Source organism: Helianthus annuus, chromosome 15 (assembly GCF_002127325.2).
Source record: "Helianthus annuus cultivar XRQ/B chromosome 15, HanXRQr2.0-SUNRISE, whole genome shotgun sequence".
In the NCBI taxonomy this organism is placed as follows: domain Eukaryota; kingdom Viridiplantae; phylum Streptophyta; class Magnoliopsida; order Asterales; family Asteraceae; genus Helianthus; species Helianthus annuus.
Window position 1 is genome coordinate 57,739,832 of NC_035447.2, and position 15,238 is coordinate 57,755,069.

General features: G+C 37.5%; 2 protein-coding genes across 2 annotated transcripts; one reads left to right on the forward strand and one right to left on the reverse strand.

The window, feature by feature from the left end:
- Positions 1-1,433: 1,433 nt before the first annotated feature.
- On the reverse strand, positions 1,434-5,673 carry LOC110911778 (eukaryotic translation initiation factor 3 subunit A). Its single transcript, XM_022156427.2, has 4 exons — positions 5,573-5,673; positions 2,845-4,644; positions 2,499-2,613; positions 1,434-2,301 (listed from the first exon to the last, which is right to left on the reverse strand). The coding sequence occupies exons 2-4, from the start codon at positions 4,620-4,622 to the stop codon at positions 2,137-2,139; spliced, it is 2,058 nt and encodes a 685-aa protein (XP_022012119.1). The 5' UTR covers positions 4,623-4,644; positions 5,573-5,673; the 3' UTR covers positions 1,434-2,136.
- A 1,454-nt stretch (positions 5,674-7,127) lies between these two features.
- On the forward strand, positions 7,128-8,165 carry LOC110913804. The gene is made up of 2 exons (XM_022158624.1): positions 7,128-7,628; positions 8,130-8,165. Exons 1-2 carry the CDS (start codon positions 7,128-7,130, stop codon positions 8,163-8,165), a joined length of 537 nt encoding a protein of 178 aa, XP_022014316.1.
- The last annotated feature ends 7,073 nt before the right edge of the window (positions 8,166-15,238 follow it).

Here is a 15,238-nt window from a genome sequence, read left to right on the forward strand (position 1 = left end):
TTACCCTCCCTAATAATGATGACGATGATATTATATTAAAAGGGTTGTGCTAAACGTATCATCTTATTTTGTTTTTACTCAACGTATCCCCTCCCCTTGTTGAATCAATGGCATCTGTTTAGCAGTAGGCTTAAATCACTCCCCTTTAGGGGTGTGCATGGTTCGGTTCGCTTCGATTCGGTTTTTGGGCAAAACCAAAACCGAAACCGACATGTCGGTTTCAGTTTTTGAAAACCGTTCGGTTTCGATTTTTTTTTTTTCGGTTTTACACCGGTTCGGTTCGGTTTTTCGGGTTTTGAAACAAAAGTATCTAAGATTCAAAAATTAAAAGTGTAATTTAAAATTTAAGAATCTTTCTTATATGTTTACATTTAAGTTATTATACTTAACATTTTTTAATTAATAATGTTCACATAAACCTAGCATTCTAATCTATTTTATGTTTTCCCAAGGTTTTTATTAGGAAATTTTCTTTTATAATACTTTGAAGATTATTTAGTTTTTATATTAAATTTTGTTATTTGTTGTAGGCAATAAAAAATCATCTCAATTATAAATAAACATGTTAATGTTTTTATTATAAATACTTAATATTCAAGAATAAAATTAATAATAGCATGGGTTAAACACTTAAATAGCTTAAACTTAAACACAAAAGCATATATGTTTTTTTTCATTTCAGTTCGGTTCGGTTTTTTTCGGTTATTGAAAATGGTTATCCGAAAACCGAACCAAAATTTTCGGTTATTAAAAATCCGAAACCGAACCGTTGGTTTTTGTTTCGGTTCGGTTTTATCGGTTACGGTTCATTTATTTTGGTTTTCTGCTCACCATCCCCTTATTAAAAAATTTTTTTATCACATTAGCAACAGGCTTAAAACAGCCACGTGTATTAAGAGTATTATTGTGTACACATTAGTTACTTTTTCTTTTGTTTTACTTAACCTACTATGTTCTGAGTTGTACTAAAAGTTAAATATGTTCGAATTGTGCTAAAATTTAAATAATCAATCAAGACATTTAAAAGTATTAAAATCCTCTTACAAACCATTTACAACTTACAACTTATTATTTTTTAATGACGTTCGAAACTACCCCAATGCCTGATTGAGCCTTCCAGAGACGAGATATCAACCGTCTATACTGATTTTGACGCTTGAGGCTTGACTCACCCAAGAACACTATCAAGGAGGAAACCTATCACTGTGCGGAACCCCCCCCCCCCCCCATAGAGTCAGCTTGAGCTTGGGATAACTTGAGACCCTAATGATCCCAAACTCTTACCATCACCCCATGCCATTAGACCATAAGGCCAATTGCGATTACTACTTATGATTTTACAAATCACCAGCCCGCTTTACATTCCAGCACATTCGATTTATTTAGAAAAACATGTTATGTGGGTTATGTACGGGTTACATGGTTTAGATGCCTTTCAGGTTAAGACTGATGATTTATATTATTAATAAAATATACCTAACGTGTTTGAGCGCATCAACAGGCTTCATGGTACACATTAAGACTACTTCAAATGAAATCAGCAGATGCAAACACTAAGGGGGCATTTGGTTCGTAGGAATTCAAGGGAATTTAAGAGAATTGGAATCTGAATTCCATCTCTTACTATGTTTGGTTCACAGAATTTGATGGAATGGGAATCTCAATTCCAATCTTCATGTGTTTGGTTGACAATGGAATTAGAATTGGAATTAGGCATGAAACTAAAGTAAATTCATTGAAATCTTCGACCGTTTCGACCCGAACGCTTTTGACCCGTACCGTTTCAACCCGTACTGGTTTCGAATAGAATCGTTTCAACGCGAACTGTTTCGACCCGTACCGTTTCAACGCGAACTGTTACGAGCCGTACCGTTTTGACGCGAACCATTTTGACCCGTACCGTTTCGACCTGTACTGTTTCCACTTGTACCGTTTCGACCCGAACCGGGGGTTGTGGGTGCCGGGGTGATGGATTCCAATTCATTTGACAGTCAAATACAACAAAAATAGAATTGAGATTCCAATTCCAACAATTTCCAATTCCAATTGGAATGTTTAAATTCCAAATCCAATTCCTTCAAATTTTAATTCCTATACAAATTCCAATTGCAAAACATTCCGCGAACCAAACGCTCCCTAAGAAGTTTTGAAATATTTGGGAATGAATTCATCCACTTTTTTGGGATATTTTTCACTTGTGAAATTCTTCAGACATTTATGGTAGGAAAAGTCCTCTTTACGACCATCAATGGATACAATGTAGAAACATCGACTTTCTTGGAATTTCATATGCTTGTCGACCTACAATATTAATTATTATATGTGAAAACAAACAAAATTCATATAACTGTAGAGAACCATGAGAACTGCATGATGTATTTGTACATTTTGTTTTAACTGTGATACACAAAACGGTTATGTAACAGTTTACCAAACATTATGTAAAAGTGCATTACGTAGTTCTCTACTAAAAAAAACACATTATGTAGCAGGTTTACCATGATGTAATCGACTCCAGCACCCATTTTCTGAGCTTTTTCTGGATGGTGATTTAAGACGTTTTCAAGAATATAAGTTTGATCCTCAGCAGACAAAGGATCGCCATCATTGTACCTTCACAAAGTTATGTTTGAACAACAAACTTGTATCAGCAAACAAAAGGGTAAAGTAAATGGCAATTATCGCTAAAGCCAAATAAGCTTAAAAGAAAATAAGTATCGTAAATGCATAAAACCTCTTGCATCATTAACAATAAAACAGTTGGACAAGAAGTATTTGGTCCATTACCCAACCCGTCAAACTTTTGCCCATTTACCCCCTTTAGCAACGGGTTATAAAGATTACCCTTTATAATGCATGATTCTTTGGATTGATTTCATGATAGGCTCAGTCTCATTAAGATGAATCTCTTGCTCATCAGTTGTGAGCATATTGGATGTAGTAAACGGGCCACTTGATATCGGGCCATCATTTGGGCCCCCAACTGGGCTATCAGGGTGTTTTCTTTTAGAGCCACAAATCTGATTCTCTTCATGGCCTTTTTCATTTGACCCTTCAGTGACTGCTTGTGCTTGAGGTTTATCGTTGCCTTTCTTACCCCATGGAGCACCCGAACCATGTTGCGAATCCGTATTTGCATCCGCTAATTTACTCCAATCAAGACCTTTATCAGATACAGCAGAGCTCCATTCACACTGGTCGGGTTTTGAAGAATCTTCTAGTAAAACATGAGTTTTTTCATCCTCTTTATCTTCTCCACCTGCATCCGTATTATCTGTCATTTTTTTATCTTGACCCGTTTCGACAACCGTTTTACCCGATGAACCTGCACAAGAAATTTTTGGTCCAGTTACATCAGCTTTGTTCAACTTCCGTTTGCCTCTTCGGGTTTTGGGCCTCCTTTTATTTGACCCTTCAGTGACTACTTGTGCTTGAGGTTTATTGTCGCCTTCCTTAAAAATGTCATCTTGACCCGTTTTGACAAACTTTTCACCTGAATAACTCAATACCTTTTCAATGTCATTATTTACAGGTTGACCTTTAAATTTGGATTTGTGAGACCCAAGCTGAGGACCGTTTTTCTTGCTAAAATCATGCAGACCCACCCACGCAGGCCCACAAAAATCTGTCCCGAAACTATAACCGGGCCCAGTTTGATTATATGTGCCATAGCGGTGAGTATATAGGCCGACCCACCCACACGAGCTTCCAGCCTCCCATGGTGGGCCCTGTCTACCTCGGTCACCAAGATGAAACCCTCCTGGTGGCTGGATCTGATCATCAGTTCCCTGACCCTGGCCATCACCATCCAATGAAATCTGGGCCTGCAATGGTTTATTGGGCCCATGTCTACCTCGGTCACCAAAATGAAACCCTCCTAGTGGATCCCCGATCTGATTATCAGTTTTCTGGTCATCACCATCTGATGTCAATTGGGCCTGCAATGGTTTCTTGGGCCCATATTCATGCGATGGACTCTGTTTACCTCCATCACCAGGGTGAAGCCCTCCTGGTGGATCCCGGATCTGATCATCAGTTTCCTGGTGCTCACCATTCGATGAAATCTGGGCCCGCAATGGTTTATCAGACCCAAATTCATGTGATGGCCCCTGCCTACCTCCGTCACCAAGATGAAACCCTCCTGGTGGACCTCGGGTATGATTATCAGTTCCCTGGTCATCACCACCCGATGAAATCTGGGCCTGCATTGGTTTATTGGGCCCAGATTCATGTGATAGCCCTTGTCTACCACTGTCACCAAGATGAAGCCCTTTTCGTGGACCCCGGGTCTGATAATCAGTTTCCTGGTCATCACCATCCGGTGAAATCTGGGCCTGCAATGGTTTATCGGGCCCAGATTCATGCGATGGCCCGCCATCACCTCCCCCTACTGCCACCTTCTTTCCTTTGTCTTGGTTTTTACCGGACTGTGTTCCTTCTTCTCCCGTGCTTTTATCTGTCATGTTCTCTGGTGGATTTCCAGTTTGGCTTTGCGGCTCGATTATTTTTTTCAGAAGTTGTTCAATGGCGGTCAATTTCTGGTCCACCCCAGAAAACCGGTCTAACATCATGTCTCTCACCGCATTGATTTTGATTCCCATCCTGTTTTCCATCTCTTCCATATTTTGGTCTCAAAATCAATCTCTGTGTTAGAATATGTTAGTGTGATAGCAGGGTAAAATGCAAGTGTGTATGATTACTTAGAAGCTCAAAACTGATGTTTGGTTTATTAAATTTTGGGCATGAGAATGCTATAACTAGAAGACCAATTCTTGATAACTGAGCTTGTAAACAAACCGAATGAACACAAATGGGGGATGTTCGTTTATCTTTAACCAAACAAACGATCGAACAAGAACAATTAAATGAATGGGGTTTTCTTGTTCCTGTTCGTTCGTTAAGAAATGAACATGTTTGTGTTCGTTGATGTTTGTTCGTTAATGATGTAAACAAACAGTTCACAAACGTAAACGTAAACGAACATAACTGAACTAGCACCAATTAAAAATAAACGTGAACAACAATCTTTTGGGCCTAAACTTAATAAAACTAGACTATAATGTAACGAGCCTAAAAATACAATATATAAATATATATACAAACAAAAGTAAAAGAGCAAACATTAATTAACGAACATAAACATAAGGGTACATTTCACAAACATAAATGAATGAACAGGACATGTGTGATTGTGGTCATGTTGGTAACTTCCGGCCAAACGCTTCACAGACGGTTTACTAAAACGTTCGATTCGTTACTGATAACATATTGCATAACAGGATTATGGTAATTCAATACAATCTCTTGTTTGTTCAAACACATTTTTCATCTAAATGTGTCTTTACAAAACTGTAATTTGTATGCCCTAATCGTTCTTGATAAAATTGTAACTTAACTTGTGTGCCCTAACAGTCTGCAAATATAGTAAAAGTTAACCTAGAAAACGGTAATTAGTGTGCCCTAATCGTTGTTTTTCTAAGCCTTTAGCTGATGAAAAACACACTGATGACCACAAAAACATGTATGTAAGTATGTTTGATTGCAAAGAAAGAAATATGAAAAGAGAACTCACATTTATCTCTGAAATGGATACATGCCACACCAAACGATTTGAAGCAATCAGTTTCTTCTAAAGCCCCCTTTTGATATCAACATTTCGAGTTTTAATTATTATTATTATTTATATATTTACTTAAAATATTGTTTTATGACAATATATATAGTAAAATGTCCGGATGGTACTTATGGTTTGGTAAAATAACATATTCTTCAACTTTTGAAAATTACAGTTATGTTTTCTGTGGTTTGTTTTTTGTTACTCGGATGGTCTTTGAAGTGGATGGAGGTTAGTTTTTTCAGTTAAATGGATGTGAAATGACAAAAATACTGTTAGTATTAAATATAATAACTTAAAACACTAAAAGAAATCTATGTTTTTTTATTATTTAATTAAAACTACAAGGAGCATGAGTGTAATTTCTAAAAGTGGGGACTATAGGTGTTATTTTGACAAACCACGAGGACTATTCTGGTATTTTACTCTTTATTTGATTATTTTTATTCAAAAGTTTTAGCCCAAGTTTAATTTTGGCTATTAACTAAAATTAAATGAATCAAACAAAAAACTATCAATCTAACTAAATAAACCAAACCGATTAACTGAAAACTGATTGGCTAATAAAATAGACTAATCGATAACCTCGATTTCGGTTGAGAATAAAAATCTAACCAACCGAACAATGCACACTGTGGCAATGTCAATGTTTCCCACCGCATCACGCATGCACCCATCAGTTATTAACTAAAATCGATTATCGGTGAGCAATAACTAAATCGTTAACCTAAACCAAACCGAAAACAACGTAACCGAACCGAAATCAACAAAAAACTGAATGAACTGAAAATTGTAAACCGAATTAACCAAAAACTGGTTATCAATTTTTTTTTACTCTCGTTTAACTAAAATTAGCTTAACCGAACCGAATCATTTATATTTTCATATATTTCTGGCTTTTATACCTGCAGCTCGTATATTTCATATATTATCTCTCCATTTTATATATTTATATTTCATTTCATGTTTATATTTATACATCAATTTCATATACTTCTAAGCACAAGTTTGGTTTTTGCTATCAACTGAGATTAAATGAACCAAACCAAAAACCGTCAATATAACTGAGTAAACCGAAGTGATTAACCGAAAACCGAATGGCTAATAAAATAAACTAACCGATGACTTTGGTTTTGGCTTCGGTTGAGGATAATAACCGAGCCGACCGAATCATGTACAACACAATTAAATGGATTATCCGATTATTTCGCTTTTGATGTATATCTATCACAATGATGCTACTATTAGTGGACCATATCAATTTAACTTAATTATATTTATTCTGTATATATCTTCACGAATTAAGGAGATTGTATTTCCTTGTTTATAGCCTTGTAATTGTATATTTATTGGATCCTTGGTAATCAATGAAAAGTCATTCATTCACAGAAAATCACATGGTATCACAGCCTTCTAAATCCTTTTCTTTTTTTTTCTGGATTTCGATCCTAGGGTTTCGACCCTCTTATTTGCCGGCCACTTCTCAGTTCTCTTTATGATTCCCGTCTCCACCATGGGCGACAAGGTTGAATCCTCCCTTGCCAAGCAACAAAACCCGCTCCATCCGGTTTACACCGTTACCGACATCCAGAAAAAGATCCGCGTACTGGATGGATCCAAAGTCACGTATTCTGCGTGGGTCAAGCTTTTTCAGCTTCATGCACGCGGATACGAGGTACTGGACCACATCACTTCTGAACCACCACCGGAGACTGATCCCACCTACGATCAGTGGAAGAAAATTGATGCTATTGTCCTTCAATGGATTTATAGCACGTTATCTGATGAATACCTGTTGCGGGTTCTCGAATCCGACTCTACAGCCCTTCAAGCCTGGAACCGGGTCAAAGCCATCTTCCATAATAACAAAGGCCCACGATGTGCAGCCCTACAAACCAAATTTGTTAACCTCAAACTCAGTGCTTGTGCTTCTTTGGAGGCATATTGTCAGACCCTTCGTGACTTAGCTGCCCAGTTGGATGATGTCGGCAGCCCTGTCAATGAGCAGTCGCTTGTTTTACAACTTGTGCGAGGATTGCCTCGGGAATATGACACTATCGGCTCTGTCACACCCCAATTTTCCACGTGTCACCGGTGGGCCCGGTGGGGAGCACGTGACGTAGTTGATATCATCATAGTCAAACCACACAATTTAAATGCACAGCGGAAGCAAAATATATTACAATCCGATATGAAGTAATATCCAAGTATTACAAACGGAAAGTAAAAGATCCACAGGCGGATCGCAGAATAAAATAAAACATTGTTCAACGGACTTCAGGCATCTAAGCTTGCGAGACTTCTATTTGATGCTAGGAGAAACCAGCCTATTACGCGTAGTACCTGCACTTAGTCTTTTTGGGAAAATACGTCAGTTTTCACTGGTAAATACAATTTAACTGACTCATTTTGAAAAGGTTTTAAAAATTGATTTGAATGCCCGTGGCACAAAACATTTTATAACTTGGGACAATTATTTGCCTATAATCTTGTAAAAGAATTACATGTTTGTTAGCGTTCAGTATCCGGGTCGTGCCGGATTAAAGTTTAATAGACACACCACATAGTATAGTTCCGCCGCGAGATTTCCTCTCGTACCGACTGTTATACTTTATTTAATGCACTACGGGTGTACGCCTACACCCGTATGCTAAGGTCGTGGCCATTCTTTGAATGATGCTAAGGATATCCGGGACATGGTCATTAAGCCCCCAAAGGCATTATACAAACAAAACAGCATTTTCAAACGGGTTATTTGACTACTCTTAACCACCGACCGGTTAAGGTCAATTACCCGACCAAGCGGTATTTTATATACCGTACCCCAAGCCCGTATAGGGAAAATAAGTTAAACGTATTTACCTGAGCTAAATATAAATTTAATCCCAGTCGTATACCACCAAGCAAGTACAGATAGCTTTTACTGGGCTCCTAAATCTGGAACGAAGGTTTTTAATAACCTATTAGAATCCTAACGGGTCTTTTAATTTGGCCTAAGCCTAGACCGGTTAGTTCTCAAATGAAGATTACGGTTTAAACGCACGATAAGGCGAAGACCGTCTTAGAATGTGGTTTTGACCCAACAAGCTTGCATACTTGTTTAATATGGGTAACTTAATCACATTCTGGATTTTGAGACTGAAATGATATGGTTTGACCCGTTTCGGCTATAATGGGTAAACTAGTTACCTATGCCGATCCGAACGCATAAAGTGCGTAACGAGTAACCATAAGAGTCATATACAAGTTTCCTAAGTTAATATGCCTTAAACATGTTGTGATATCAGAATGATACCTTCCATTATGCCCCAAGTGGTTTTTAAACCCAAACTATGCCTCATAAGGGCATTTTGGTCATTTAAAAGGGTAAAAAAAAAGGTTTAAATGATATTCTGAGTTACAGGTCTGAATAATCCAGTAAACCTACTCATTTAACCAAGTTATAACAGTAGGGTATTAATCCTATGTTAAATTTATCAATCTTAATCATTCTAGACACCGCAAGGGCGTTTTGGTAATTTCACATATGCTTAAAAGGTCAAAACTGGAATTCTGATCTTAAGATATTCTCCTACTGTTTAAATTATAAAATATTACTGAATACATCAGTAGGTTTCAACCTCATATGTTTAAATAGGTTCTAGCACATACTTATGCGTTAAAAACGCTTAAAAAGGCGATTTGGAGCCATTTCCGGGTTTCATATAGAAAGCTGATATTTTTAAAATTCCAGAAGGCTCAAAATAATTTATTTAACATATTAGATCAGTAGAAAAAAAGGTTTGGGGTCCATCGGATTTATAAAACTCATTTTATAGCCCAAAAGGGCAAAACCGGCATTAGCCGAATTAAGCTTAGAACACTAAGTTCCGCTCAGCCTAAAATTAAATAAAAATTTCTAAAAATCCCAAAATATTATTTTAATACAGTAGGTACAAAGTTTTGTATAAAAATTTGGGTTTAGATAGGCTATATGCAATTTACGCTATTTAATTACTAAAGAAGCTTCTAATTACGCTATTGAGCATAACTCCTAATCTAGACCTCAAACTGATGTCAAATTTTATGGACAAGTTTATAATTCAGTAGTGAAGGTTTCTATCCTCTCACATTTTCAAAAATATCGTTTTAAGGTCAAAAGGGCATAACGGTCAACAATTCGGCATATAACGGAAACTTGCAAATGAATAGAATAACTAAGGATTCAGGTTATATAACCTCAGAGGGTTACACTAACCTATAACATGATCCTAAAGGAATCCTAAGGCATATCTAAATAAGTCTAATTCGGGTCAGAACTGAAAGTCAAAGCAAAAGTCAACTTTCGCGACTTTCGGCTCCGAACCGGGCCTATACTTAGAATTGTCGGGTTGAATCATGCTTAGACATGTTCAACTAATATTCACCAAGTTATTAATGTGGCAAAACTGATTTTATGACTTCTAATTTAATAGTTATGCATTTTGTTTAAAACTAACCCGTTTGACTTTAAGTTGACCCGACAATTAAACTAAGTAACGTGGTAATTAGGAGGCGCCCTTATAAGGGTTAATTACCTACCTAATTACGGTCACGTAGCCATGTTCGTTGCGAACCATGGATTAGGCTTTTAAAAGTCAAAGCGTTTATCGAAACGCTTGACCTTACGGCTATAACCGCTAAATAATTAAACTAGGCACGAAAGGATACTCACAAAGGGTCCAAGCAAGGATGGAAATGACCTTGGATGTTCAGGTATGAAGCACTAAGGCCCCAACTTAGAACAATTCAGATCATGGGTGAAATGAGAGCAAGAATTAAGTGGGTTTATATAGGAAAGCAAGGACCGTTAGGATCGTTTCTTGGTAAACGTGATCAAATCTGGACCGTACACCTTTACCCACGGTTTTGGTAAACAATGGGCGCCCCAAAACAGCCCCTAGGTTGATAAAAACCCACTTGAAACACCTGGAAACAGCTGGAACAGCTGGTAACAGCTGGAAATTAAGTTTCTGAAATGGCAGTTTTGGTCCCTGCATGCTTCTAGCCCCTTTCTGATGCGTTTGAGGCCCGTTAAACCATTTTTAAGCCTCTACAATGATGCCTAAACATGAGGGACATGAAACATGCTCAAGAATATGTCGGATGTCGGTTCGTTTGGTCGTACGGTCACGTTGTGCGTCTAATTACGACGAAACACGAACGGACGCGAAAAACGATCCAAACGACGCGACGAATGGAATTTTATCATGGCGATCACTAAAATAAAATATTTTAGTGCTTACATAAATTTTTGGGTGTCCGGGGATATTCAGAATGCGAGATATGCGCAAAAGTGCAAACTTGTGCACTTTTTGACACTTTTAGTCCCTGCATGACATAAAAGTTTATTTTTGCGTACCAAACACCTCTAAACCTATATCTAAGCTATATAAAGGATAAATAGGGTATGTTTAACTTATGGACATATTCCGGAAGGTCCGTTACCATACGATTCGACCTCCTTTTGCAGTTTGACGCAATTAGTCCCTTAATTGCGCAAAGTAGCGCGAAATGCCAATTAATGATATCTAAGCCTTCCATGGCCCATAATAATCATTCTCAAGCATATATTTAAATATTACTACGCTCCTGCTTGCTTAAATGGTTACCGAATGGCGTAGATTCAAAAGTTGACGCTTTAGGCCCCTCTATTGCGCAAACTTGCGCATTTCATCATTTATTAGCATTGAAGCCTCATCTAATCCATATTAGGCATCCTTGATAGTATTATTAAACATCACGATGCTTCGGTTTCGCTAAAAGGCCATTCAGAGGTATAATTAAACATATTGACGCTTTTAGTCCCTCTAACTTGCAAAGTTGCGCGTAACTTTACTTATAGGCATAAAAACCTTAGTTGGCCATTACTTGGCATTCCCGAGAGTATAATTAAATATCATGAAGCTCCCGGTTTGTTAAAAGGTCACTCATAGGTAAGAATTAACATGTTGACGCTTTTAACCCTTCATTGCGCAAACTTTCAATTAATTATGCAAACGGCCACACTTTATCATCAAGTGGCACATTTGTGAACATCACCATCGTGAGAGGTTATTTAGAAACTTATTTTAGGTATGCTAACACTTCCGGTCCTTTCAAAATCAAAGTTTTCGATTTTTCGAAAATTTAGTCCCTAAATTTCACTGTTTGACTTTATTAGGGTTTATTACACGTGTCAATACATCATTGGACGTGATTTTACGAGGTGTTACATCCTCACCCCCTTAAAAGAAATCTCGACCTCGAGATTTGCTAAAATGTTGGAAGTTTCTTTTGTCGCATAACGGACTTAACTTTCATAGCATGTCTGGAGTCTTTCCAAGCTCCCAAGTTGACCTCTATATTAGGTACATGTATCCCTTTGAGCATTCTTAACCTGCCGGTCCTTAATCGATACAGGTTCTCATCATATCATAGATCTGCCTATCATATGAGTTAATGCTTCTTTACTTATTAGTGAAACACATCCTTGAATCCTTAATGTGTAACGTATTGCGAGATCCGCCAAGCTCCTTAAATAGGTTTTAGCTTATAAGCTATTTGATCTTGATACATTCGATTCCTTCGAATAATAACAACAAGAACAACCATACCCAGTAAATCCCACAAATAGCAAAGCTACTTATAGGGTCTGGGGAGGGTGGGATGTAGACAGACCTTGCCTCTATCCATAGGGATAGAGAGGCTGCTTCCAGAGAGACCCTCGACTCGATTCGATTCCTTCGAATGATTTCATATATTCAGAGCTTAGCTAGCCTAACAATTAACAGATTGGCACACCTTTCCAGGGTGATATCTTTTGTTGATCTTTATTTCTTAACAAGAACTTAGGAGGTTTGCTATTTCCATGAATCCTTGATTCTCTGCCGAATGCTGGCAACTTATAGATGATTATGGATTTGCACGATCTTATTCGTTGTTTCCAAGGCAACTTTCAGATCTTGATAATTGGACTTACAAATTTTCTGTCTAACAATAGATGTCTAACATCTCATCAATACAAGGTCTCCCAAGGAGCAGCCTTGATACTTATATAACAACTATTATAGAAAAGCTAATCTTAAGGTGAGATGGTTATTCCAATCACTGCTTAAAACTAACCTTAAGGGATAGCTAATCCTTTAAGTCAGTCGAATAAATCGACGATCCTGGGCGGCTGATGGAAATTCTTCATTGTTGCCTAATTAGGGTTGCGGTAATCAATGCATAAGCAAAATGAACCGTCTTTCTTAATTAACTATATCGAATCCTCAGAATATTGAGTTAGGCTATATGAATCCTTTATTTAAAACTTACTTAATCAGGGTTTCGATTCATCCAATGATGGTACTAGCCGTCTTGGAGATTTCATATTAATACAGCCCTAAATGGGATATAAATCTTAACTCTACTTGCCTCTCAGGAGGTAACAGGGTAATCTTAGGAGAAGATGATCAAGATACAAGAAGGTTATAGAGACTTTCCATATCTCAGGCTCCAGTTTATCCATCATTGCTTGAGTCAAATAAATGACACATTCATGTTATAAGTCCACGAATTCCTTAATCGGGAACATTTGCATGAAAACTTCCATTCTGGATATCTTCTTTGAATACCATTAGTTGACTTTAGTACCATATGACCATCGGGATATCTTTGTGGTCCCATGCATTAAACCTCCATACTGATCAGGCATGGAAGCAATCTATGGAACATATTAAGATACACAAATCCCCATATGGCGCTTTTATCATACCGTCTGGTATTCGCAATCGATTGAGATCAAGGAGATATCAACTGTATATGCCGACGCACTTCCTTTATAGAGAAGATACTTCAAAAATTTTACGGCTGAAGGTTTCTGATGGGAACAGAAGAAATGGTTCTTATGATTTCGCTTGTAAGTTTTACCTTACACTTAATATATGGGGTTCTTACGGGATATTATCTAAAAGTTTGCTAAGCTTATGGTTTTATGAGAAACTTATCTGTACCCGAAACCAAACGAAATTCTTAGTACTAAAATCACAATAGGGGGGGTTATCTAATATCATTATTAATGCGAACAGCCTCTAATCATTCATCAGGAGGGTTTAACGCCTCTATTCTTAATCCCTTTAAACTTTGCTATAAAATCTTTAACAATTTCGGGGGCAGTCTCAGCTTGACTGGTTATTTCTTAATCTATATAACATGAGTAGCTGAGATAGATCCTTAATGGATTTACGATGAGCAAGTTTTGAGAACTTTTCATGACTTTTCTTATATCCTTTCTAGCAGCTGTGCTAATCACAGTTTTGGAGACTAACTTCATTAATATTGAGGCTCACATCTGTTGTGCCATTAACACTTGTCGCATCTCTAGCATCGCGACTGTTGTTTGTCCTTTCTGAGTTTTCCATACTCGAAGCTTTGGTATTAAGTACCAAATTCAACAAGTGCTCAGGCAGTCCTTACCACGAGTCTTCCTTGAATCTCCAAGGGCTTAACATAAAAAGAGTCTTGATAACTACTTGCTTCTTATTACCCACAATATGGGTTTAGCTATAAGATGATCAATCCATTCCTATCACTATATCGAATCCCTCTATTTCAACGGAAACAAGGACAGTGGAAAAGAATGGTTCCTAATAACATCCATCTAATATTGCTGAAGCAGTCTCTAAGGTACCATTGGTCAATCCTACTTTATACTTAACGCTTAGAGTTTTAACAGGCAGATTTAAAGATTACAAAATCCATTGTCTACGAAAGACTTATCTGAACCTAAATTAAATAATACTCTACCATGAGCGTTATTGATAAAGAAAGTACCTGTTGCGATGTTGTCATCCTGATTAGCTTCTTGAGCATCCATTTGAGAGTTTTCAGCGTTGGTCTTCTTAGTCTCCCCAGGCTTCTTGGTTTTATTTGGGCAATTAGTCCTGATATGCCCCTTCTCGTTGCAACCATAACAGGTTGCATCTTCCAGCTTCTTGCAATCCAACGTCTTGTGGCCTTTGGTCTTGCAAATTCCACACAATTTAGCACGTGGGTCTATCGTGCATTTTCCAAAATGTTGCTTTCTGCAGTTACTGCATTTGGGTTTTGCCTCCTTTGGCTTGGACTGGTTTGAACCAGCCTTACCCTTTTTGCAACCTTTATTTGGGGTATTATTGCACTTTCGCTTATGATCCTTTAATACGCGGTCCACGGCTTCGTTTACGGCTGTATCTATCGTAGCCTGTAACTCGGTGCCCATTAAATTCAGTCTTGCATCATCATTCTGATTAACTGGATGATTGGGAGTTTCGGAGGGGTCGGCCATGATGATGCTTCGAAGGCTACAAACTAAGTGGTAATAATTTATTTAATTATATAAGTAATTGTCAAACTTGATAATTAAATAGCCATGGTGCGAACAAACCATATAGGCCAATAGATAGTATTAAGTTTATTTGATTATGTTTTGCCTAGGTTTTTAAATAAACCATCTTTGGCGTTCATACAGAATCTAATCCTTCTTATTAGACAGGGGATATAAGTCACAACTGTCAATGTCGTACAGACACTTTATACAACACAAAGGCTTGTTTCAAAGGATTCTTTAGATGGCACAAAGCCTTGTCACAAGGACAATCTGAA